This window comes from Ursus maritimus, unplaced genomic scaffold, assembly GCF_017311325.1.
Source record: "Ursus maritimus isolate PB19 unplaced genomic scaffold, ASM1731132v1 scaffold_6, whole genome shotgun sequence".
Lineage (NCBI taxonomy): Eukaryota > Metazoa > Chordata > Mammalia > Carnivora > Ursidae > Ursus > Ursus maritimus.
In genome coordinates this window covers 57,947,407-57,970,318 of record NW_024426774.1, presented here as the reverse complement: position 1 = coordinate 57,970,318, position 22,912 = coordinate 57,947,407, and the positions used below count along the sequence as shown (strand labels likewise).

The 22,912-nt window shown below is 38.5% G+C and overlaps 1 protein-coding gene across 1 annotated transcript in view; it reads right to left on the bottom strand.

Annotated features, from left to right (window-relative positions):
• Positions 1-19,887, bottom strand: part of XPO1 (exportin 1) — a 44,687-nt gene extending 24,800 nt beyond the window's left edge. Inside the window, exons 1-4 of the mRNA XM_040623442.1 lie at positions 19,720-19,887; positions 16,364-16,495; positions 10,866-10,967; positions 7,335-7,407 (exon numbers count right to left, since the gene is read on the bottom strand). Coding sequence (XP_040479376.1) covers positions 7,335-7,407; positions 10,866-10,967; positions 16,364-16,489 — 301 coding nt within the window. The 5' untranslated portion in view covers positions 16,490-16,495; positions 19,720-19,887. The remainder of the gene's footprint in view (positions 1-7,334; positions 7,408-10,865; positions 10,968-16,363; positions 16,496-19,719) is intronic.
• Between the last annotated feature and the right edge of the window lie 3,025 nt (positions 19,888-22,912).

Here is a 22,912-nt window from a genome sequence, read left to right as displayed (position 1 = left end):
TTTAGCAACTTTCCAAATTAAAAGAGGCATATGTAACTCAAACTTTAACTGCCCAGGTACCTTTAAGCACCCAAACTTCCAAAATGTCCAATTATGACTTTATTACTTTGAACTAATGATAAATTCACCATTCCTCTTTTCAGTATCAGCAAGTTCTCATCTATCTCATGAAATGAAATGACCTGTAAACCATACACCTCAACAGATTAAATCATCTTTTGGTTTAAAAAACAAAACAGGGGCGCCTGGGTGGCACAGCGGTTAGGCGCCTGCCTTCGTCTCAGGGCGTGATCCCAGCGTTATGGGATCGAGCCCCACATCGGGCTCCTCTGCTATGAGCCTGCTTCTTTCTCTCCCACTCCCCCTGCTTGTGTTCCCTCTCTCGCTGGCTGTCTCTATCCCTGTCGAATAAATAAATAAAATCTTTAAAAAAAAAACAAAACAAAACAAAACAAAATGCTACCCTTTACACAGATGAATTTTTTTCCGGGCAGGGGGGTCAGAGGGGGTTCCCCCTTCTTTAACATTTAAATTTTCTAATCCAAATACAAAGATTTTTAAAAAGGGAGGTGGATTACCTGGATAATGAAAGCTGATGGGCAGCCAAGACAGAGAAGCAACATCACTGACAGTTCTGGTATACCTTTAATCACATCAGGAACTAGCAACCAATCTCTATTACTCTATTCCCCGTATTAAAATTTCCCCTTCAACATAGATCAATGGAACAGAATAGAGCGCCCAAAAATAAACCCATGCTAAGTTGGTCAATTTATCTATGACAAAAGAGCCAAGAATATACAATGGGGAAACACAAACTCTCTTCATTAAACAGTGCTGGGAAAAATGGACAGCTACATGCAGAAGAATGAAATTGGACCACTTTCTCACACCACACAAAAATAAACTCAAAATAGGTTAAAAACCTAAGTATGAAACTTAGGTCTGTAAAACTCCTACAAGAAAACATAGGCAAGTAATCTCTCAGATCTTGGCATTAGCAACATTTTCTAGATGTGTCTCATCAGGCAAAGGAAACAAAAGCAAAAATAAACTACTGGGACTACACCAAAACAAAAGGCTTTTACATAGCAAAGGAAAACATCAACAAAACAAGGCAACCTATTGAATGGGAAAAGATATTTGCAAATGATATATCCAATAAGGGATTAATACCAAAAATGCATAAAAAACATACAACTCAACATCACCCCCCCCTCAAATCTGATAAGAAATGGGCAGGGGGGGCGCCTGGGTGGCACAGCGGTTGAGCGTCTGAGCGTCTGCCTTCGGCTCAGGGCGTGATCCCGGCGTTACGGGATCGAGCCCCACATCAGGCTCCTCCACTATGAGCCTGCTTCTTCCTCTCCCACTCCCCCCTGCTTGTGTTCCCTCTCTCGCTGGCTGTCTCTATCTCTGTCAAATAAATAAGTAAAATCTTTAAAAAAAAAAAAAAAAGAAATGGGCAGGGGACTTTAGAATAGTTATTTTCTAAATTTTCTAAAGAAGACATACAGTTGGCAAACAGACACATGAAAAGATACTCAACATCACAAATCATCAGGGAAATGCAGACCAAAATCACAATGAGAGACCTTCCATCTGTCAGAATGGCTAGAATCAGACAAGAAATAATGAGTGCTGGTGAGAATATGGAGAAAAAGGAACCTAATGCACTCCTGGTGGGAATGTAAATTGGTGCAGCCACTGTGAAAAACAGTATGGAGGTTCCTCAAAAAATTACAAATACAACTACCATATGATCCAGTTATTTCACCACTGGGTATTTACCCAAATAAAATGAAAACACGAATTCACAAAGATAAATGCACCCCTATGTTTACTGCAGCATTATTTACAATAGCCAAGATATGGAAGCAACCTAAGTGTCCACTGATGGATGAACGGATAAAGAAGATGTGGGCTGGACACACACACACACACACACCGGAATAGTACCAAAAAAAAAAAAGAGTTCTTGAAGGTATAATGCTAAGTGAATAAAGTCAGACAGAGAAAGACAAAATACCATATCATTTTACTTGTAAGTGGAATCTAAAAAACGGGAACAAAAAAAAAAAGCAGAAACAGACCCATAAATACAGAGAAAACTAGTGGTTACTAGAGGGGAGATGTTTAGGGGGATAGGCAAAAGGGATGAAGGGGACTGGATTGTACAGGCTTCCAGTACAGAATGAATAAATCACAGGAATAAAAGGTACAGCACAGAAAATACAGCCAATAATATTATAATAGCATTGTATGGTAACAAATGGTAGCTATACTTGTGGTGAGCATGGCATTATGTTGTACACCTGAAACTAATAAAACATCGTATGTAAACTATACTTTAAAAAAAAGTTTTTAGTTGAAACAAAAATTCTCCCTTCATTTTTTCTCAGTCAAAAATTCAGTCTCTGACCTACATAACTCACCATGCAAATATTCACTTCGAAGCTTCAAAAATACTATATAAACAATTATATAATATATATACATAATATATATAAGATACATATGTTAACAATTAAAATACATAAACAATTTACAAATATGTACGAGCAAAAATATTGGGGAACTCATTAGGCCCTTAAAGTAGAGGAATGAAGTAAACTGGAGAAACACTAAAAATAGTAATTCGCTAATTTAGTAATTACATACCAAGCATAAGAATGCAATCAACAGGGGTGCCTGGGTGGATCAGTCAGCTAAGTGTCTGCCTTTGGCTTAGGTCACCATCCCCGGTGTTGGGATAGAACACTGCACTGGGCTCCCTGCTCAGCAGGAGCCTGCTTCTTCCTCCCCCTCGGCCCTTCCCACCACCTCCCCCCCCATCCTACTTGTGCTTGCTCTCTTTCTCAAATAAATAGATGAAGATGAATAAAATCTTAAAAAAAAAAAAAAAGAATGCATAACATTCTTGGATCCTTAACATCATTAAACTTATACTTGAGGGGACAGGAGATGGAAATATTTTTCTGGACTAACGCAAAATGATAAAAACCAGAGAAATGTAGTAAATTTTTAAGTCTAAATTTGTTAAAATGTTCTACTATGAAATAGATCTCCCTTTTAAAAAATTATAATCTTTTTTTCTTTTTTTAAAGATTTTATTTATTTATTCGACAGAGATAGAGACAGCCAGCGAGAGAGGGAGCACAAGCAGGGGGAGTGGGAGAGGAAGAAGCAGGCTCCCAGCGGAAGAGCCTGATGTGGGGCTCGATCCCATAACGCCGGGATCACGCCCTGAGCCGAAGGCAGACGCTTAACCGCTGTGCCACCCAGGCGCCCCTAAAAAATTATAATCTTCTAATTTAATGTTTTGCAACACTTTTACTTGGCTAATTGTTATCTGTTGTGTATTTTCTTTTTGAAATTTTATTCATTTGTGGTCCACTGGAACAGGATACACTTAAGGGAATACAGCAAGAGACATCTAACATAGTCTAGAATGGTCAGGGATTTTCCTGGCAAAGTGCTTTAGACAAAAGGGCTAAAATGAAAATGTCATTACCCTTAAAAAAAGAAAGGAAAAGAAAAGAAAAAAGAAAATCAACATATACTTATGGACAAAAACCTGAAAGCAGATTAAAAAATAAGTTATTTTGGCTTGCTGTCTGTGTGGTCAAACTTATTCTTCCTTTAAAATGTATCTAGCACTGCTATTTGCGTGAAGGAGCTCGTTTAAGGGCCCAACCTGATCATCACTGCCCTCTTTTAAGCAAGAGTAGCACTCATATTTACATAATTTAACTTTTTCTCTACGTCCATGTGTATCTTCCCACCTATAACACTTTGATATAGGAATATATTTACATAGTCTTAATACCTACTAGTGCTTTGTACAAAGCAGATACACAATATATGTACCAGATAAATAAATATATATGCTAAGTTGGAGAAGGAATACCTAACAAGTGGAGACAACAGTTTTAAAACATTTATAAGAGTTATAGCAAAAATATATACTATTAGTGGGTTATACAAATTTTTTCCCAATACTTATGTTACTTAAAGGTGAAGGAAAAGTAACATTCAGAAATTTTTTTATTTTAAAGATTTTTGACAGAGAGAGAGCTAGCGAGAGAGGGAACACAAACAGGAGGAGTGGGAGAGGAAGAAGGAGGCTCCCAGCGAAAGAGCCTGATGTGGGGCTCGATCCCAGGACTCTGGGATCATGCCCTGAGCCGAAGGCAGAGCTTAATGACTGAGCCACCCAGGCGCCCCAGAAATGTTAATGTATTTTGTGAGATACAAAATCTTAAGATTGGAGAAGCCTCTCAGGATTGACAACGTTGAAAATAATTATAAATTAACATAGTACTGCATTTATTTTCCAATGTTTTACCTTAAAAAAAACAAATCACTAAATGCATAGTGCAAAGCTGTTGTCTATCTAAATCTAGAGTTCACAAACATTCTCTTGAGAGGTATTTTATATGTTTTTTTTAAAAAAAGATTTATTCAGAATGAAGCATGAGAGACTATGGACTCTGAGAAACCAACTGAGGGCTTCAGAGGGGAGGGGGTGAGGGAAGGGGATAGGCTGGTGATGAGTAGTAAGGAGGGCACGTATTGCATGGTGCACTGGGTGTTATATGCAACTAATGAATCATCAAATAAAATAAATAAAAATTAAAAAATAAATTAAAAAAATTTTAAAAAAAGATTTATTCATTTGGAAGGGGGGTAAGCAAGACAGCATGCATGCAAAGGAGGGGGGGGAGTACAGGGAGAGAGTCAAGCAGACTCCACACTGTGCGTGGAGCCCAATGCTGGGCTCCATCCCGTGACCCCAAGATCATGACCTGAGCTAAAATCAAGAGTCAGACACTTAACCGATTGAGCCACCCAGGCGCCCCTTACATGCTCTGCTAATGAGCTTGTGTAAGATTCTTTTTTTTTTTTTTTTAAAGATTTTATTTATTCATTTGAGACAGATACAGAGAGAAAGCATGAGTACGGGAGAAGCAGAGGGGGAGGGAGAAGCAGAATCCCTGCTGAGTCAGGAGCCCGACGTGGGGCTTGATCCCAGTACGTGGAGATCCTGGCCTGAGCTGAAGGCAGACAGTTAACCACCTGAGCCACCCAGGCGCCCCCATGTGTAACATTCTAGAGTTACAGCACACTTTTTCCTCCAAATAATGACCTCACTAACAATGGCAACCATTATGTGAGCAGTGGAGTATCTTCAGCTGCCTCATCTTATTACTAGTCTTGAGCGGAAAAACCCAGGGAAAGGTGATTCTGATACATCTTTTTTATAGATACAGCTGATCCTTGAACAACATGGGCTTGAAATGGACAAGTCCATTCATATGCGCATTAAAAATACATATACAGTACAGTACTGTAAATGTATATTCTCCTTGATTTTCTTAATAACGTTCTTTTCCCCAGAAATGTTACATTACATAAAAGTACAGTATAGAATATAAATTATATACAAAATAGGTGTTCATCAACTTTATTATTGGCGAGGCTTCCAGTCAACAGTAGGCCATCAGTAGTTATGTTTTGGAGAGTCCAAAGTTATACATGGATTTTCAATTGCATGGGGGTGGTGGTGGTGGTGTTACCCCTAAACCCTATGCTATTCAGGGGCCAACTGTATTATTTGTAGAGAAACAAAGAAGTATCTCACAACACAGAATAGAACACATGAATAAAACAGAACTCTCTTTTAAGTCAAGCAGAATCACTACCACTTCTCTCCAGTTTTTTCCAACATGACAGATTTTCAAAAGTAAACAGTCTTATGCACCCTGGAATATGTGTACATTTGATACTTATACATAAATATGAGAGCTATTGTGACTTCAGGATAAAAACCAAAACATACATACTACTACTTCCATTCACGTAGAAAGCTAAAAATGCCAAATCCTCAGGGAGATCGTTAGTTCTAATTTTTTCAGTAACAAACAGAACCATGACTTTGGTATCATTTTCAATCATTTAATTTTAAAGCTGGAAAAAATGTTGAAGATCATCTAGTACAATCCTTATGTGGTAAGAGGTCTAAGCCTAGGTGTTTAGAAAAAGAAGAGGGGCTTAACCAATAGCAGCCAAAGAACAAGAACTACACCTAAGATTCCTGAGAGCAGTGACAAAGTATGGAGATCTATGTGGGCCACACAGCCAAACTGTACTCATAACTTCTGAGGTCACACATCATCATATAAAATGGTTGCAACCCCAAATAAAACATTTAAACAGGAACCTCTTTTGGAGGTACTATTTCCCCCCCAATGGTTTATGGGACAGTAAGGATATTGCCATTAACAACTATCTTATTCACCTCTAAATACGCTAAAAAGATACCAGCTTTCTACAGAAAGACTAGATGCATAAATCCAGGACTCTTTCCCACCATAAAGAGGACATGAGAAAGCAAGTGAAAGACATATTAAAGATCAACAAAGAAAGGAGACCATAATTTAATAGGGAAAAAAAAATGCCACCAGTAGTAGCATACTCCCCATCGTAAAGTCTAGGCTTATATTTATGTATTCCTCAGAGATTAAACAAACAAGTGATATAAAGCAGGTGATAAGAGGCAGTATATGAAAACTGGAAGTAATTTTATCAATATATCCAAGAGGCCAAGCTTGTTCCAAGTTTCTCAAACTAGGACTACCTTTACTAACTTAGCGTAAGGGCAAAAGTTAAGTATCTATGGCAGGCATCATCACACCTTCATTTTCTCTTCTTTCCCTAATTTAGAAGCTGACCTCTTCTGAAGCAAGCCCAGAAGTTTCCTAAGGTAAAGCTTTGTGATTTTTAAAATTTTAAGTAGTCTCCATGCCCTGCGCCAACACGAGGCTTGAACTCATGACCCCAAGATCAAGATCTGAGGGGAGATCAAGAGTTGGACACTTAACCGACGGAGCCACCCAGGTGCCCCAATCTTTGATTTTTAGTTTTTCTTTGTTTTGTTAAATTTATGTACTATTTAACATGCTACAATACTTATTACTCATCCAGTTACTGTTTGGCAAACAAAAACATGTATAAGAACACATATTCAAATTCATTCACTTTAGTCATGGTCCTGATTAACTCTACAAGCTGATATGTATTTTTTCACCACATCATTTATTGTGAACAGTTTGACCACTTTGGTCTCCTCTTTCCCCCAAAGAGTAAGCTTTCTCCTCCCGTGCCCCCAAATATAGAGAACCTGCCTTGCCACATATGAAAGCAGTAATCTCCATCAGAGCTGAACTACTGAAGATTTAACACCACTGCCCCCCTGCCCAATATTCAACTATAATAAAAATAACAAAACTAATACAATTCTGAATTTACAATTCTTTAAAACATTTTCCTACCTTCACACTGGTTCCTTGGAAGAATCTTCCACCTTGTTTTTATCACATTTTCCAAAATTTGTAGTCCATAATACTGAAAATTGGAGAATAGAAACATGTGAATATATTGCTGTAATACTGGCAACTTTCAGGAATCACAAATGGACAGACATTCACACATTTACATCTAAAGTTTCAAAAACATTATGCTACCAAGTTTAATTACATATATTAAACAAGAATCTATTCACCCATATACTGAGTTTTCATGCATTTTCCTCATTGTATTGTTTACTACTCTATTTAACGTCCTGCTGTTTATACATGCTCACACCAGGAGGAAGAACCAAATAAAAAGCCCTTTAGCAGCCAAATGGGCTTATCTGTAGAAGGAAAAGTAGCAGCCAGATATGAATTCACAGCATAAATGACTGCTCATAGGCTCACGTACTTTAACACGACTAGGCTCCTAAGAATTTAGCAGCTTGGATGCTCTCAAGCTTCCTACCATCCTCTAGGAGATGTAAGCTCTTGGCCAAGTATTAAAGTATTGTCACAGATACTTTCTATAGAAAGTGTTTTATAAAACATCTCTGGTGTGTTACTTAAGGAGCAGCAAGACAGCCCACGGGTTTAATTTTAAAATTTTAACCCCACCCTTACATTTGCTATTTCTACTAATTTAAAGATAAACTTTTGTGCACAGTCAAAAATAATACACAAACACATGTTGCAATCTGTTTTTACCTTTCAGGTATTCCTTCCTAAATATAAAAGTCTTAACTAAAAGTATAAGAAAGTTAATAAATAGATACCACTTTCAAGCCATTTTGTCCCTCCTGCTGATTACTCACTCTAAATAGTCAACAACATTCACAACAATTTATAATGCTATAGGAGTTACTACCCAAAATTATTACCATGACCAATTAGTGTGGATAGACAGGAGGAAGAAAAGGGACAAAATTGTTGTGGTATGTTTCAACAGTCTCAAGTAGGGAAGAATGAACTATAATACCTGAAAGGTAAACTCATTCATATATAGACATAGAACCTCAGATTGCAAGTTTTGGCTGAGAATAAGAGTTCATCTTTAAAATGGTTAGTCATCACACAATAAAATAGGAGCATTAGTATTTCAACCAAAGGGATCATGTGAATGCTCATTTTATCCAAAGCACAATATAGACTGTCCCAAACTACATTGTGCTCAAATAGTAAATGTTTTTGCTGTTTTCTTTTATTTTAACATTTCTTACTTTTCAAGAAAATTTTGCCATTTCAACTAAAATCCTACATTTGCAGAACATTCCTTAAAAAGACTTCCAAAATAAAAACAAGGCCAAAGCAAAATTCTGAAATTACAAATTTGATACCATCAAAGGGTTTCATAATCAGCAGTAAATACTGAAACTTTCTAACCTGTTCATTTACAATCCCTTTACAGGTCTAGGTCTCAGAAAAATATAGATAGGCAAAGGTTTCTGATTGACTCAAATTTTAAATTAACCTTTGAGAACATACTAACCTAAAAACTTTGAATTTTATAGACACGAAATGACACTGTCAAAGTTTTACTAAGTCAAAACAATGCACTTCTTACTACATGGAATATATCCTCTTGCTAATTCTGAACCAATTAAAAAGATCTTTAAAAAACTAAAAATCCACCATAAATATACCAGTAAGAAGCAATAATCTCAATAACTTCACCCTATTTGGCCAATGTTTTTCAGCTTATGCTATTACCCTGCTTCCTTTATGTTTGATACTTTGTTATCTAAATTACCTATTTAATAACCTCTACTCCTTTCTCCAACTGTAAAAAAGTAGCATTAGCTTGCTGAAGATACAATTCATTTTTCTCCTTCTGCCAACCCCACTGAGGCAGTAAGCCCGATAAAAGCTTTTTGAGTTAAGTCAAAGGAATACAAAGATCACCATCATAATATCCTAAAACCCAATCTCACCTAAAGATTAAGACTCCACATATGAAGAGAATTCACATTTTTCGAAATATAGTATTCTGATAAAAAAAAATCTTAACTGCTAGCCAAATCTAAGGCCCAATGATAAATGACTATTTTGGAAATACCCATAAATTATCCAAAATATCATTCTAAAGAATTAATTACATTTCTGCTTTATATCTCAGGACTTGAGAAATCCACTGCTGAGTTATGAAGATGAGGGACAGATAACAGCAAAGACTAAATGAAAAAATAAATGCATGAAATGATCCCTATGGTAGAAATTTCTACTGAGCCCTTAGAAATACTTATTTTATGCATTGAATTCCCCTTTCCCCCCCCACCGCCCATGAAACAAAAACAATTGATGAACAGAATTCAGTTAAAGGGAATCAAAAGGGTAGACCTTGTGGAGGCCTGCCGTCAAAGCCTAGCTGTGTCAGTTGCACAGGAAGACACCCCTTTTCTTCCTATTACAAGCAATCAACATAATGGAACATTATGATTAATATCAGGTAGTGTTAACATCTTTAAAGAAAAAAAAATGATTGCATAAAAGCCAAATGTAATAGTGCATAAATTTAGCACCAAATCATTTGTAATTTATGTAAATTGAAGAATTCTTTACCTGTTGCTTTCTTTCTGTTCCTCTAATCATCTCATTTTTCACAAGACAAATTTGAGTTTTTAAAAATACTGTTGATAAATCAACTTAAACATTAGTAATGTCTGTCAGTATAAAAAGCAAAATTTACCAGGCAAGCAAACAGGCAAACACTATTATGTTACTTAAGGTTAGCACTTTGAGGAAGTTCTGGACTGTATTTTTGCCCTAAAATTTACAAGATGTCAAAACTAATTAATATTTTAAAACTGTTAATTAATACAGTCTGATTTCAGAAACAAATGTGAAAATGGCTATTTTCTGTTTTAACACAATGTATACCAAGTGGAAATCTTGTGTGTATTAAACAGAATGCCATGCATGGTATTTTATTACTTTAAGGCAGTTTAAAGAGAAGTGTGAATCATCAAGCCTAAAACAGTCAAAACACATTTTGATCAACCCTTCTGTTCAAACTAGGAAAAAAGGACCCAAATTATAACATTTTTCAATTGCAAATAAAAACTGAGTGCTGTCCCATTAAAAGCATTGGTACCATGGAGCAGGGTTTTATGCTGCCCATACAACTTGGTGTTGGAGGTGCCTAGCCTGTATTATTATATTGATTACTTGCCCAAAATAATTCCTCTGATGTTATGTTTCATCTCTGAATAACATTCAGAATTTATGCTACTTAAATCTGTATACATATTCTAAAAAGAAAAACAAAAACAAAACCAAAAAAGCAACCAAAAAAAGCCACCTTGCATACTAGTCCCAATTACAAAACTTCATTCATAATTCTTAGGACTATTTGCAAGAATTAATTCTATGTTTAAGACTAAATTTTGAAATAAGTTAACAATATTAAATAATTTGAGATAACAAATGCTAATACTAAAAATGAGATACCTTCCTCAAAGTTTATGACTGGAAGAAAAGAAGAAATAATGGGTTTTAAAACCACCACTTGCTTACTTTCGTGTTCATATTCTGTGAAAATTCCAAAATTGTGTCGACTCTTGTCCATGCATCAGGATGCTCCTTTAAATGTGTCAGTACTTCTTGAGCCATTCTTTGCTAAAATATTACATGAAAATAATTTTAAGCTCGCTTGTTCTTTTTAAACATTCATTAAAGGTATTGAGCAAGGCACAAATCCTAATAGGACAGTGATTCTATTAACTTTCTGAAACACTCAAGAAATTAATTAGTCCATAGAAATAAAAATGTATCCATTACCACTCTTAAACTTCAATTTAAAATGGGAATTTATATCCCTTTGAAACAGGTTTTTTTATTTTGCAATTTACTTTATTTGGTATTCTCAAAATGGAACTTAAATTCAACCAATGCTAACAAAGATTTCTCTAACATGAAGGAAGCTCTCAGCACTTAACAATCAACTGAAAGCAACATACAAAAATTCACATATACTTAAATTATGTTATGGTACTGCCTGCCTTACAAGTTACCAAGATTATCTCCAATGAACTTTACCTATAAAAATATATTTCGTGCAGAAAAAAAATGTTTTTTTCCTTGAGAAAACTGATAAAAACTAGGTCTAAGTAAGGCCACAAACATCAAATACCCATATCTATATATACCCAATCATATATAGAAAACATGAAGACCCTGAAACCCTTTACAAAGTCTCTTAAATTTATTATAAATACACTTTTCATTCTCTAAAAGTCTTCTAAATTTCATATAAATTCCTAGATTATGAAAGTTTTGTTTTCATATCTTTAAGATCTTATTTATTTGAGAGGGAGCGCAGGCGTGCGGGGGGAGAGAATCACAAGCAGACTCTTCACTGAGCACAGAGCCTGATGGGGGTGGGTTCGATCTCAGGACCCTGGATCATGACCTGAGCTGAAACCAAGAGTCAGACTTTTGACCTACTGAGCCACCCAGGCACCCCTACTTTCATCTTTAAAATGCAAACCCAGGGCGCCTGGGTAGCGCAGTCGTTAAAGCGTCTGCCTTCGGCTCAGGGCGTGATCCCGGCGTTCTGGGATCGAGTCCCGCATCGAGCTCCTCTGCTTGGAGCCTGCTTCTTCTCCCACTCCCCCTGCTTGTGTTCCCTTTCTCGCGGGCTGTCTCTGTCACATAAATAAATAAAAAAAAAACCTTAAAATGCAAACCCAGAAATAATAAAAACCTATATAGCCATCACCTACAATTAACAAACATTAACACTTTTTTTTTTTTAAAGATTTTATTTATCTGACAGAGAGACAGCGAGAGAGGGAACACAAGCAAGGGGAGTGGGAGAGGGAGAAGCAGACTTCCCGCTGAGCAGGGAGCCCAATGCAGGGCTTGATCCCAGGACCCCCGGATCATGACCTGAGCCGAAGGCAGATGCTTAACGGCTGAGCCACCCAGGCACCCCAAATGTTAACACTTTCACTTGTATTTGTTTTTCTTTTAAACATAAAAGATCCAAAACTTATGGAAATCACCTTTATACCTTTTCTCCAGTGCCATTTCCTTCCTTTGTCCTTCTTTAGAGGTAATGACTTTCATGAATTTGGTGTCTTTTTCCTGTCCATATTTTCTCAGCATGTGCATAAATTTCACAAATGATATAACTGTGTGGTCACTAAATTTTATATAAATAGTATACTATAAAAACATTACAATCTCTTTTCAATTGACATATTCCCTTAGCTTTATCATATGGTATATAAGACAACCGAGTTTTAGAGATCTAGCCATATTGACATTATGTATCTAGTCTCTTCATTTTAACCATTATAGTTTTTTCATGATATGAACATATTTTACCAAAGGCTGTTCATTCTATTGATTTTTTTCAAGAAGAAATAGCTTAATCTTTTCACCTTTAAAGGCAGTTTTGTAGCTCAACTGCATCCTCCCTTATTACCTTTTACCTATTTCTGTCACATGTAAGTAAAAAGTTTTGAGAATTTTAAAGTTTGTCAATTAGCTTTCTATTACACTGATTCACTCGATCAAGGGTTTAATTCTATGGGATATAAAGCAAGTATCAAAGAGGGAGAAAGAAGCATTCCAATTTGAACCATCTCTAACAGACACCTCAAAATCTTCTTTAACTTAGGTTTTATTCCCACTTACAAAAAAAAAAAATCATGTTCCTTATTTTGGCTTTGATGTTAAGGAATTATTTTCCTTAGGTAGCATATATATTGGTTTCTCCCATCAACCAACTAGCAATATACACTACTTATTGTTTACAAGAAAACTGAAAATACACACCCACTAAGTAGTGGTTTTGTACCTTGAGACCACCATCAGAACCACCATAGAACCTGGAAGAAAAACCAGTTGCCTGGGTTCCAACCTACAAGTATAGGGTTAGAGCTACAGTATAAGCTCTTATAAATACATACTTTGATTAGATTTCATTAAGGGACTAACAGTTTTAAGGAGTTATAACTATGCTGTATGACAAAAAGCAGAAAGAATAGTGATCTGAGTTATCTAGGGCCAAAGCACACTTTAGCAATGTTTTGATTCTCTCCCAGAGAGTATCTAACTAGATCTATTCATTTCTCACTAGTTTTAATAGTCTTGCACATAAAATAGTAACAAATACCAAGAGCATGAGGTATATCAAAGATCCATGATGCCTAGTAAAAGTTATTTGGTCAAGATACTCTATCAGAGCTTTTGAAATGATGACCATTGTGCACGTAAGTGAATACTCACCACACTATTATCGTTAATACTGCAAAAACCATGTCCTTTCCTTTTAGCTGTCCTTTTACTCTTTAAAGTCACTTCTAGTGTTTGCATCTTAGTGTCTTTATTTTGTCCTAACCCCACTATCCTTACGTAATATTCTTTTATTAACTTAAAACTCCAGGAGGGGTTAAAAAAGACACAAAAGGAAACTAAAGGAGAAAATTTGGTATCTCCCTGTGTTACTTACTGAATGGTGAAAGTATTTTAGTTGCTAAGCAATAGATTAAGAGTTCAAGTCACTTAACACAGCATTGGAGAAAACACCAAACTCTTCCATATATTTTTCCTGCTGGCTGCCTAACTTGGCTAAAAATAGAAAAATACTTAGAAGAGAAGATAGTCCTAATGTTAGTGTTAAATATCCTTCTCTATTGCCCATTTGGACATAAGCTCTGGGTACAGATTAAAAGGCACCATTCTAACAATTTCTTCCCCTCCAAAATTATGTAATCCTTTAAAAAAATATTAACTTTCTCTGAGTTTCAATGTTAGTGTAATTCCTATAGTTGCCATTTTTAGCACATATTCTAAGAGACTGGGAAAAAATTAAGAAATCATAACATATTTTAAAACGATGAGTTTACACCGTATGCTAAATCTTCTTCACTATACTTCCAAAAGTACCCTTCAAACAGAATGCCTTCTAAGTATGAGGCACTGTAACAGGTGCTTTTACAAACCCTACTATCTTCCAGTCTCATGTAAGGTAGGTAACTTTGTAGCTGAAACTCTAGATCAAGGACTAGAAAATTTACTGGACTAAAACCAAGACATCCGTCACTAAAAACATGTCTGCCACACAGCTTTTTTTCCTCTTTTTATTCATGATAAGACCCCCACAAAGAGGTGGCATATGAAAAATCCACTGAACTAGAAGTGTAAAGACACACTTTTAGAAAAAAGTTTTTAGCTGACTTTAAGCTCTAAGCCTCCATTTCTTTATCTATTAACAATGACCAATATCAGTTTTTGACTATCTTTATGTAACGGATTTGTCTCATGACATAACTAGACATAAAATTCTTACTTTTGCGAAAGTTTATTTTGCCTTGATAAATAGAAAACTTTACTAAGGCTACATTTTATTAAAAAGTCAAATTTACAACAATCATTAAATATCAATAATGTGAAACATTATTAAAAGCAGCAGCAGCACCACCAATATATTAGTTTTTAAAGTCTTTTTTTTTAAAGTAATCTCTAAACCCAACATGGGCCTTGAACTCACGTCTGTGAGACTGAGTCAGATGCTCTTCCAACTGAGCCCACCAGGAACCCCACCAATACATTCTTCATGATAATAATTACTACTACTTCTTAGTTATAAAGCCTAGAAGAACATTGGTCTCTTTTGTTTATCCATCATACTTTTAGATGTTGTGAGTCATGTTAAAAAAGAAAAGCAGCAGTGGCAGCTAAGTGATGTGACAAAATTAAATGCCCATCTTCTTAATGGCTTCAAGACCTGTGCTTCCAATATATTCAAAGTTGAGCCCAACCTTACTTCTGTACTTTCTTCCAAAAGCAGCTTTCTATACATGCATGTTAGAATGAAATGAAGCTTAAAGCTCCATGTTGAATGTACAGCACAAAGAAACAACTACATGGTATGTGTAATACATGAGGGTGGAATAACTTTTCAGGAAGGCTTTTGGAGACAAGAACGAGGACCAAAAGCCCCTAGGAGTTATAAAACTGGACCAAGCTTACAAAATGCAGAATAATTTTTGCCACTCATACAACTTTCATGGCCCCCTTCAAGTTTTCTCTTTGTTATATATATAGTAAAACCAATTATGTTGGATTTCAGAGGGAATGGAAATATTTATGCACATGCTAGTATTTACACATCATGCTTTTTGGACCATCTATAAAAGATACAATTTCTACCTTTCAGGTTTCTAAAAAGTATGATAGCACTCAGGGTTTGACTATGCAAATATAAACTAGTATCTTGAAGATATGAAGAACTTCATATGTACCAACCAGACATCATCTATTAGGAATATAACATTTTGGCAACAAAATTTTACTGGTTTTTGTCACATCTACCTTAACAGCCTTTTAAATCCAACAGAAAATTTTACGATTTAAAACTCTTCATGTGATTAACTCCAAAGAGTGAAGATTCAAGATTGCCCAGTTTCTTGTAACATAAACTAAAATTTATGAACATTCCTTTCTCATCTATCATTCAATTGGGTGTTTTAAAAAAATGAAAACCCAAAAACTTTAAACTGATCAAAACATGGATTATGTGTAAGATAACTGCCTACATTAATAGACCACTTTTACAAGTCTCAAATTCAAATAATTTAAGATGCTTGGTATTGCTGGACTTTTAAAATAACTCTTACCAGTGAAGTACTTCTGTAATTCAAATGTTTCAAAAATACAAGAATCTTTTAACTCCAAATATGTTACATACATAAAAGATATACAACCGTTAGTATCTATAAAACATTTAATACATTAGGTTCTTTCACTAAATTGGCTAAAGGTTTCTTAAAGACAGAACAAGTAATAAAAATAATACCCCAAAACATCTCATTCTAAGTCAAAATATAATACATATAATAATGCAATTTCTCCAGACCGCTTCTCATTGGTTAATATATAGTTCCAATTTAATACAAACTATGGAACACTTTTTAAAAAGGTGATAATTTAAAATCTTATTCTAAACCGAGTAACTTCAATACACTGCAATAATGTTAAAAAGTTTTGCTCAGCTACTTTACCTGGGCTCCTTCTCCATGGTACAAGCAATTCACCACATTGTCTAGGAGGTTGATATCCAGTTTTTGGCTGAAATCGAGCAGCTGACGAGCTGCATGGTCTGCTAACATTGTCATAATTGCTGGCATAGATTACTGTAAATAAAGAAAAAAATTTAAGGTGCCTATGAAATTTTGGTATTACCAATCAGAAACTATCTACTCAAATTATTTTACTTCAACCATGTTCTTACAAGTATTTTAGAGACTACCTAAGTAACAGTAAAAGCAACTAAATGCTAAGATACTTAGCTACTCCTTAACTGCTTTAGTTAAAGGTCCATTCAACTTTTCTAGTGCCTATTTTAAATTCCCAGAAAAATCTTACTGTTCTAATATTCAAATAAAATTACTCCCAACCTGTTTTAATGAAACCATTATTAGGAATTTATGGCCCTAAAAACTGATACAAAGTCTTAATCTCAAACTTTTATGTACAGATGAAGTTTAAGTGGATATCCCCCCTTCCTAAGTAGAGTCTTCTATTTGAGTAAAAGCTCCCTTCCCTGTATGCTACCTTAATTTTTAAGATATGCCGAAAAAACAAGATGCTGAAAGTTAAATGTGGTATCCAAGTTTTCTGGTTGTCTATACCAATGATTAGCAGAACTTAAAATTTTTATATTCAAATCACGTATTTGCTTCTTTCAACCCTCAACAAATTTGGAGTTTAAAATTCCTTGAACATATGTCTAGAAAAACACTTTACGGTAATATGTCAAACTTTTTTTATTAATTTCCAGGTATTCACTGGCAAGGTAAGTAACTGTAAAAGCTTGCCAACTATTTTCCAAATAAAAACAAATTCTATGCTAACAGAGAAACTTCTTCACCTCACATAATGCACTGGGCTAAAACCTACCAGTTTCATATGCAATGCTATCCTTTTAAGAGGATAAATCCAAGATGCTGGCACACATTCACATTTTTGTTGCCCAGCATTATAAAAATCTTTGCTTTTTCTTCAAAGCCAGTGCCACTCAAGTCTGACTGGCTAAATCAGTACTCCTTAACCTTTTTGGGTCAAGATGCCTTACAATCAGAAGAACACGATAGCTCCTGTCAAATTTTAAAAACTCACAATTTTGTATATAATTATAGAAAATCCAGGACCCCTTGAAAGCCATGCATGAACCTTCAGGTTAAGAACCCCTGGTTGACTGTAGTTAGACCCAACAAGGTCAGTTGGTCATCTCACCTCTCCCCCTCTAAAAACCTTCCAGGTTCAGGAAATGGGTGGGATTTGATTACATTATTTTTGATAGGAAAAAGACGTTACTTCTTGGCTATTCGAGAGCAGTTTAAAAAAGTTCTTAACAATGGCAGCAATTTCAAACTCAACGCCAATGCTTTACTTAATGATAATGCCAATTACAAAAAATGTAAGTGTAAATGATGTCAATAAGTTAGAGATAATGTAAAAATCGAGAAATGAAGAGTTCAAGGATTTTTATTCCTCTGAAATCTTTCAGCCCATTACTGACACAGAGATCTCAAACAAATTTATAGCAGTTATTAATGTTTTTAATACCTAAATACCTGACATGCAACAAAATCATTCATCTACATACGGATATAAAAATAGAAATATATATATATTCAACCAACAAATGGGTAAATTTCCTCGCATCAAATACCATTAAAATTTAAAGATCAGAACGGTCTTAAAAATTGAGGTTGAACAACAATGCCCACAAAGCACCAAGATGTACATATCAAAAGTTTTCAATTTTCGGTTAAAAACTGAACGAACTTTTCTATGTAGTCCTATCATAATTTAATAACCCAAACAAAATAGACAATTTGACGCTAAAAAGTTTCATTTTCAAGTACAACGTTCTTACACAGTTCTTCGAGCTAAATTCTTGTGAAAAACCAGGTTTAGAACAGAAGCTCGTGTTAAACACAGTAGTTTGCCATTCTTAGAACTAGCGGCTATCTTCGAAATGACCTACCTACTCTTGAACTGTACAGAAATGGCGGCTTTCTGGTCAATGCCAAGCACATTTAGTCCCCCAAATCAGAGAGCTTCCAAAACATTCTTTCCACTAACAGCAGTGTCCCACACGCTTAAGATACACAATCAGGGAGATAGCAAACAGCCATCGCGGGAGAGCGTGAAACCACAATCGCTTTCTTTTCTTCTTGGGACACTCAATCCTAAAATCCACTCACTGGATAGCATATACAAGGGATTATCCAGCAATGTGACTCTACAAGTGACTACCAAAATACCTTCACTGCCACTTCAAACTGAATAAGCAGGCAGCTACACACGGCCAGCTCCCATCCAAACCATAACCGTTGCTTTATGATTACTAAGTAGTAGGTCAAAAAACAAGTCGCTACAAGGAAAGACTGCTACTTAGATGTGTGGGCAATTGCTTGCTTCATTCAGTAGAAACACACCTCACTAAGGCCCGCCCTCCCCTCGCTTCCCACCCGAACCGATTTGCAGCAGTTCTAACTATAGCATACCGGAGCACGCACTCACCCCGCCCATACTCGGAGGCGGCATTTAGACCAGGCGCCTGAAGTTCACCGCCCCATTCTCAATGCAGCATGGCCTCTGCGTGATCAGAGGAGGTCCGGGCTGGGCAAATCTTTAAAGCTTCTCTAGTACACCACTTCTTCCCACCCATCCCAAACTCGGAGACATCGGAATGAAGGAGAATCAGGGCATCATGCACAGTACAATGCCAGCAGTAAACGATTCGGTCACTTAACACACTCCGTCCCCCCAAACAAACTACAGCCCAGAATCCCATTTACAGAACCTTGAACAATGAACTAACCTTTCCTACTTCTAATGCTACTCTGCAAAAAAAACAGAAAGATTTCTAGTTTCCTTGCAGGAGGAGGAGGGACTCGGCAGCCCCTCCCTCCCCCGATCCCAAGCTCTCCACCGAGGGGCCACGTGATGCAGGCGGACGTTTCAATGCTGCTGCACTAAATATTTCTGGAAACTTCCACTCCTAATAATTTACAGAGATGTTCCTGAAATCACCCCAACTTCTCCCCAGCCCCCTGGGCTGGGGAAGCCCTTCTACCACCACACCGGACCCGCTTCACTATCACGCTCCTCGCTTCCTTCACCGCCACCCGCACACGCGAATAACCCAGCAAGCGCTACCCTCTCGCGGCCGCCTCCCCGCCTCCATCCCCCAGCGGCAGAAGCGGCTCCATTCAATCGCAGGCTCTGCTGTGGGCCCGCCGCCGCCTCCCGGGCTCGCCTCCCGCGGCCGGCGCCGCGCCCCACGCCGGCCTCCTCCCGTCCGGCCGCCGCCCGACCCTCGGCCCCGAAGACACAGTCGACTTACCCAGAGATTGAACCAACTGCTTCTTCTTTCCTTGTCGGGGGATTAGGGCGAGGGAAGGTGGGGAGGGGGGAGAGGGGAGGAAATCAAGGTGGGTTTCACAGTTTTCCCACCTTAAAAAAGGAAATTAAAAAAAAACGAAGATAAGGGCAAAAAAAGCTCAACAATATTTACTATTTTAGGGACACCCCCCCACGACACACACCCACCCGCCCCCCCAAAAAAGGAAGGAGAATTAATCCGTGGAATAAATGCTCCCGCCTGGCTGGGGAGTGAGGGAAGGGGGAGGGGAAAGGGGTCAAGTCCCAAAGATTTAGCCCCAGGGGGACCCTCCAGCCACAGGCGGCAGCAGAAGCGGCAGGAGTAGGGGGTATAGAGTCCACAAGGTCGGGGGACGCTCTGCTGCCAGTTGCAGTCCGACTCCCCCCTACCAAAATACGGCTCCCTCTCTCACGCGGCTCCGGCGCTGGGCCCCCCCACCCAGGCTCGCCTAAACTTTCCCCCCTTCTCCTGCTCCTCAGCGACTGGTGGTTCCCCCCTCCCCCTCTGGGTGGTTGCACGGACTGCAGCAGCAAAGACTGGAACAGGCACCGCCGCCGGGGCTGTAGCTACTGTTGCTCTTGCTGATGCTGTAGCTCCCGCTGCTCCTGCCGCGGCCGCTGCAGCCGCTTCTCCCCCTCCTCCTAGTGCCTCAAACTCGGAACCGGTTGAAACCGGTTCAGACTGGGAGATTCCATCTCGGTTGAGTTTTCAGCCCATGGCGCCGCGGAGCGTTTGGAACCTGGGCCTCCGCCCCCAGCCCGCCTGCCCATTGGCCCGTTCCAGCCACAGCCGCGCCATCAGCCTACCTCTTATTGGTCAGATTGCCCGTCAATCCCACCTCAAGTCTCCACACGAGCCCGCCGCTTCGGCCCCCGCCTCTTTCCAGCAGCGATTTGCCTGCAGAGTGGGGGAGGGGAAGTGGGGCGGGTCGAAAAGGAGCAAGGAGGGGGGTGGAGGAGGAGGAGGTGGGACGAAGAGCTGAGCCCAGCTGAGAAGAGAGCGAAGACAAGACGCGCGGAGGATTGGTGCGAGCGGCCTGTCAATCAAGTGCCGCCCGCCCTCGACTTCCCGTCTCCCTCCCGCTGCTCCCCCTCCCAATGCTTAGCCCGCAGGCCCGGCCTTTTCGACCCGCTCATTGGCTGGGCGCCTTTGGTGACGGAGAGGGTGGGGCGCCGCTCGTGAGCTGGTGGCGGCGCGAGTTTGAGCGCGGCGCGCGCAGCGTTCGCTCGGCTTTCTCCGGATCCGCTCCGGACCGCCCCCGCCTGCTCCCGCCAACCTGCGGGGCTTGAGCCCGCCGTGATCAGGACCCGCCCCCTCGGAAGGGAGCCCCGCTTTGAGAAGGGAGGGCACACCCAGTTGTTTTTTTTTAATCGGGGAGGGGTGGGAAAAAAAGGAGCGAAAAGAACCCACCAGAGGCCAGTTGTAGGCCTCGGACCTCTCTGATCCGTTTTAAAAGCCTGTGTTTGGGGACTGGAAGTTGAGGGTGAGAGCAATCGTGAAAGAGGTTAGGGTGAGATGTAGGGGCATGCACTCTTGGCGCCTCGTGATCTCAAGAGTCGTGGAAAAAAAGGTACCTGAATGGATCTTGAGAAAGGCTCCTTCAAATTTTAACTCGGTGTCTCCCCGGAATTTGGCTGCTCCAATAACCAACCCTTCCTAGAAACGAAGACACTATAATCCCTGTAGTTGGCGTAACAGGTATTTTTGCTGGATTAGGGTGCATGCCAACAGCCTCCCACCAGGTGCCCTTGATCTGCCCCTACCCTTGACTTCTTTACAGCATAGCTGCCCTTCACATTCTTCATCACCCCAAATAGTATTTTCTATGAAAGTCACATGCACGTGGCCTTTCACGTGGTTGCCTCGCTTGTTGTCCCCAAGTGCCCTCCAAATCAGCTTTACGGATTTTTCTTTGCTTAAACAGCAAGTTAGCCCACCAAGATTTTCTAGGCCCATTGTGCCACCAAGAGGTTAATCAATGATTTATTAAATTGCAATTTCAACAGCAGATCTTTTCTCGGAACGAACAATGGCTAACACCAAAACTACTTAAGAATAACTCCCTCTCAGGGCACTCGGTGGCTCAGTTGATTAAGCTTTTGGCTCAGGTCATGATATTAGGATTGTGAGATCCGACTCCCTGTAGCCCCTCCCTCTGCTTGCTTGTTCTCTCTCTCTAATGAAATAAATGTTAATACATAAATAAATCCCTCATCCTCCAATAAAGAAAAACTATAACTCAACTTTTGGATTTACCAAAATAGTATTTATTGGGTGACTTTCAGGCCTAAGATTTTTATTCATTGCCTAACTGAATAATATCAAACCATAATACATAACATACCTGCTATACACTGGTCATTTGGAATGTTTATATTCTATTACCAGGAAAACTGGAGCTGTCCTGTTTTTTAAAAAAAGACTTTTTCCCTGGACATTTTCAGGTCTTGGACCAGGCCACTGATTTTTTTTTTTTTTTTTTTTTTTTTTTTTTTAATGGCAGAATAATAGCAGTAAAAACTGACTAGGTGTAAGACCTGGCTTTGCTCAGAGTGTGCCCTTGGTCAAGTCATTTCCCCTCTTTGGGCCTCGGTTTCCTTCTCACCCATCTCACCCATTCAATGAGACTGACATCATCAATGCCTGTCTCATCCATGAAGGATCAAATGGGTGTGAAGGAACAGTGTGACCCATAAAGCACTGTGTGGATTGTAAAGTTCAAATAGTCTCAGTTTCTGTCCCTTTGTCTCTTTTCATCCCATCTTTAAATCATAACCCCTTAGGAGGTCATCTCTGTCTGACTATCATGAATCAGATGTAAATATTTAGCCCATCATTTTTGCCCAGAATTAGCGAAAATGGAGTGTTCAGTATCAGCTTGTTATTACCAAGTGTAAAAAGAAGTGATGGGAACAGATGTTTGATCACTGTATTTTCAAGCTCAAATTCAAAACACAGTTCTGGTGGGTCTAATATTTTTTTCATTACCTTCATTTACTGGAATCAAACAGATTTCAAACCTTGGAGTGGGATATGGATAAAGAAATGTAAGTAAACTGTATTGAGTGCCTGCCAGCTGTCCAGCAGGCTGAGACTTTTTTGTACGATATTTTACTGAATTCTCATAGTAATCCTGTCAGAAAGTTATTATTTT